At 44.8% G+C, this 3785-nt stretch overlaps 1 protein-coding gene across 2 annotated transcripts in view; it reads left to right on the top strand.

Moving 5' to 3' along the window:
* Insc (INSC spindle orientation adaptor protein) overlaps nucleotides 1-3785 on the top strand; it is a 105601-nt gene that overhangs the window by 93768 nt on the left and 8048 nt on the right. For both annotated transcript variants that reach the window (XM_055627662.1, XM_055627663.1), the window contains one exon: nucleotides 3551-3617. In XM_055627662.1, the coding sequence (XP_055483637.1) occupies nucleotides 3551-3617 (67 nt within the window). The remainder of the gene's footprint in view (nucleotides 1-3550; nucleotides 3618-3785) is intronic.

The following is a 3785-nucleotide window of genomic DNA, read 5'->3' as shown; positions in this document are numbered from 1 at the left end:
ACACACACACACACACACACACACACACACACACACACACACACACATATATATATATATATATAGAGAGAGAGAGAGAGAGGGAGGGAGGGAGGGCGGATTCCAAAACCATACTTGACATTGTTGGTCAATGTCATTGTTGCTTCTGATTAAAGAGAAAAGTTAATTACAGTTTTGTGAACATTGTCTGTTTTTATCCCAATCCCTAGGCAACACAGAAGTACCCATGACCCCATGACTCACCATTAAATGTACACCAAATGTTCTGTGACATAAGACCTGTCAGGTCAGAGCACCTGTCTTCGTTGGGTGCTCCAAGAATATTTCACATTGCAGTCTTTAGGGCTATTCCTACAGCACAGGAGGTGAGGAGGGATGTTGGTGGAGTCATGGTATGGTCAGCAGAGTGACTGCTCAGACTGCTAGGGAGGTGACACAGCCCGGGCCATGTCTTCATGTCTGCCTGTGAGGAGCACAAGACGAGCAGTGTGTGTGTGTGTGTGTGTGTGTGTGTGTGTGTGTGTATGATGGCATCAGAAGACTTAGCCAATCTACATCCTACCAAACAGGAACATTTATTTTCAAATCAGAGACATGCGTGATCCCTTGCTCATCTAGGTCGATTTTCTATCTACTTCAACTCCTAAGTCCTTTGTATTCCAAATGAAAAATGATTTCAGAACGCCACTGAAGGCATTGGTTGTTTCTAGCCAGGAAAGGCTTTGTCTTAGTTGCTTTTCTATTGCTGTGATAAATCACTATGATCAAGGCAATTTATAAAAGAAAGAGTTTATTCTGGGATTATAGTTTCAAAGAGTTGGAGTACGTGACTGTCATGGCAAAGAACATGACAGCAGGCAGACAGGCAAGTTCGGCACTGGAGCAGTAGCTTAAAGCTCACCCAGAACACTTGTTAATCCACAACCAGGAGGCACAGAGTTGAATGGGAAGGACGTGGACTTTTGAAACTGCAAATCCCACCCCAGCGACACACCTCCTCCAACTAGGCCACGCATATCCTATTCTTTCTCAATCAGTTTCACCAGCTGGGAACTGAGACTTCAATTATAGGCTTGTGGACAATTCTCAGTTGAACCACTAAAGGCTTCTCCAAATATGAGACTTTTATTCCCTTGAGAGGATCTCTCATTGCCAGCACCTCTTATAGCATCCACGTGTAGTCCCTTCATGTGGCTGCCACATTGCCAGTGCTCCTTGTATCAATTATTCAAGGTCTGGGTCCTTTCAGGCCCTGCCTCGTCGAAGCATGTTATGCTTGTTCAATTTAACAAGCGTTCTGGGTGATTGATAAGACACATTGAATGCTTATAATAGATTTATGATGTATTTTTTAATCTCCTGTGGTATACCAAATGATTCTCTACAGAAATACCCATTCCTATTACTCCAAATCTAAGAATAACTTACTGTACGTAGGATTGACAGTGTGCTTCTAGCTAGGTAAACCAGTTGTCCTCAAAACTCCAGTTGTGAGGCTAACTTCTAGGTGAAAACATTGGCTTCTTTCCTCTCTCTATCACAGTGCATACAAGTGTGTTTCAAAAGGGAGGCTCCAAGCAGGGTATAATTGGCATTTATTCAAATTGTGTTTAATTGACTACTTCATCTGCACCTCAGAAAACCACATGGGGTACAGTCTCTGTAAGGAGGAAGTAATTTTCATTAACAGGATCTAAATTAGTCCAACACAAAGACCTACCTGGTGCCTGTGACTCAGCTAATGATTGCCATATAATGAACCCGTTGCCGTAGACAAAGGTTTTATTTTCCTTCCTCCCTTCCTCTTTCCCTCTCTTCCTTCCTTTCTTCATGGATGTACGGGTCAAACAGGAGTCTGTACACAGAAATGCCTCTCTGGTGATGGGTGGGGCATGGCAGCCCCTGTGTGGTGGGAAGAGGCTGTGCTCCACTGTTACTGACAGCCCAGGGACATCTAAAGGCACGGTACTCTGATGGAGGCAGGCCCCGTATAGCTCTCTTATGCCTGAACTTTAGGGCTCTTGGGGACCTTTCCACTTGAGGGCTGAGTCTATACCCCATCTCTTCTCTCTGACTTCTTTCTCTGAGCCCACAAATACTCCCTGTCCTAAAAGAGGAGAAAAAGAACTTCCGATATCTGCCTCCCATCCCTCCCATGAATCACTGGGCATGGCAGAATAATGTTTTGAGGGGCTTCCCTGCCTCCCTCAACATCTCACTCCAGTCACTACTTACCATCCAGTCCCCGACCAGCTCTGAGCAGGATGAGGCTGATACGCAGAGATACTGCCTTCATGGTCAACATGTGTCTTGCTTGAGAAGGCAGAGGAATATTCTATTAGTAAGACGACACATTTTCCTTTCTCTTTAAAAGTTGTTTTAGACGCTTTATTATTGAGAGTGATAAGCTAAAATTAAGCCAGTTAAAATACAGCTAAGGCTCTTTCTGGGCAAATACTGCATTACCATTCATCCTCAGGATTGAAGCCTCCTGTCCTGTCCTCTGCAAACCACCACTTGCCATTTCAGAGGCAGAAGCATGGTTCCTGCTTAGATCATCTCACCAGCTTGGAAAGAAGCTCTCTGGGGAGTGGACTCATAGTGGGGAGAAATACTTTTGATTTTACTATTTACTTCAGTCGCCACCTGTGCATGCTGTCAGCATCTGGAGAGACAGGCACATCTGCAGCGTGTGCTTTCTGTTAGGAACAGTGTTACAGGCTGTCTCTGTTCAGAGTACCACACTGCCACTCTCAGTTATTTGTCTCTCTGTCTGTTTGTTCATCAGCACTGTTTACAGTTTGGGTCTCTTACTGGCTATGCCTTAATTCAGTTTTGTGATGTGAGTTCACTGAGGCCTCTTGACTGTGCTGTGTAACTGCGATGTGTTAAAGCTCAAGAGATAGATTATAAAGAAGGCTGGATGTCCGTGGAATGCCAGTAATGACAAAGTCCTTTGGTGGTGATCTGTAAGTGAGGCTTATAGACCAGGGACTTGTTGGGTGTGGTTAAATTAAACTTTCCCATCAGCATCTACCTTTTGTGCCTGATCTCTGCCTTGAGCTCAGCCTTTATTCTTTTTAGGTTGAAGGTAAATGACACAGGGAAGAAAATTGACACAGGGAAGGAAATTGTCACAGGAGAACCCAAACAAAAAAATGAATCAAAGAGTCAGAAAAACAAACGGGAACAGAAGAGAGCAAGGGGTCTGGCACCTGCCAATTTTGTCTGAGTTTTGGGGGTGAGGCTAAGAGGACCCCTGCAGTCAAACAGCTGGGCCTCAGCTTCATCCAGTGTGAAACTGTTCTCTGCTGGGGCCTCAGATGACCATCCCAGAGCCACCCACTGATTCATAGGCATTGGTCGCTGAGGCTTATATTTGGGTGGCAGAAGCCCGTGAGACTAGAAGATAATACCATGGAAGGATGGACAGATGGACAGTAAGGAGTCAGTCTGGATGGAAGCTCTTCAGCCCCCAGCTGACCTGCCTAAGGAGAGTACCATGGGAACCGTGCATGTCTATTTTATAGTTTCTCAATTCATTTTCCAGATTGTAACCATCTTGGCAAACATGTCTGTGCTGGAGCAGTGTGCCTCTGACATCATTCAGGAGAATGGTACGTCGGGGTGTGTCGTGTGGATTATCAGGGTACATGGTGCCACATGCCTTTGTGCTTGTATAAATCCTATGGGTAGATATATAAATACAAGAATATTTCTATGTCTATATGAGCATGTACACACACACACACACACACACACACACACACACACACACACACACA

The sequence above is a fragment of the Psammomys obesus genome, unplaced genomic scaffold (assembly GCF_907164565.1).
Source record: "Psammomys obesus unplaced genomic scaffold, mPsaObe1.curated_primary_1811, whole genome shotgun sequence".
Lineage (NCBI taxonomy): Eukaryota > Metazoa > Chordata > Mammalia > Rodentia > Muridae > Psammomys > Psammomys obesus.
The sequence above is the reverse complement of the archived record's forward strand: the minus strand, read 5'-3'. Positions and strand labels throughout refer to the sequence as shown.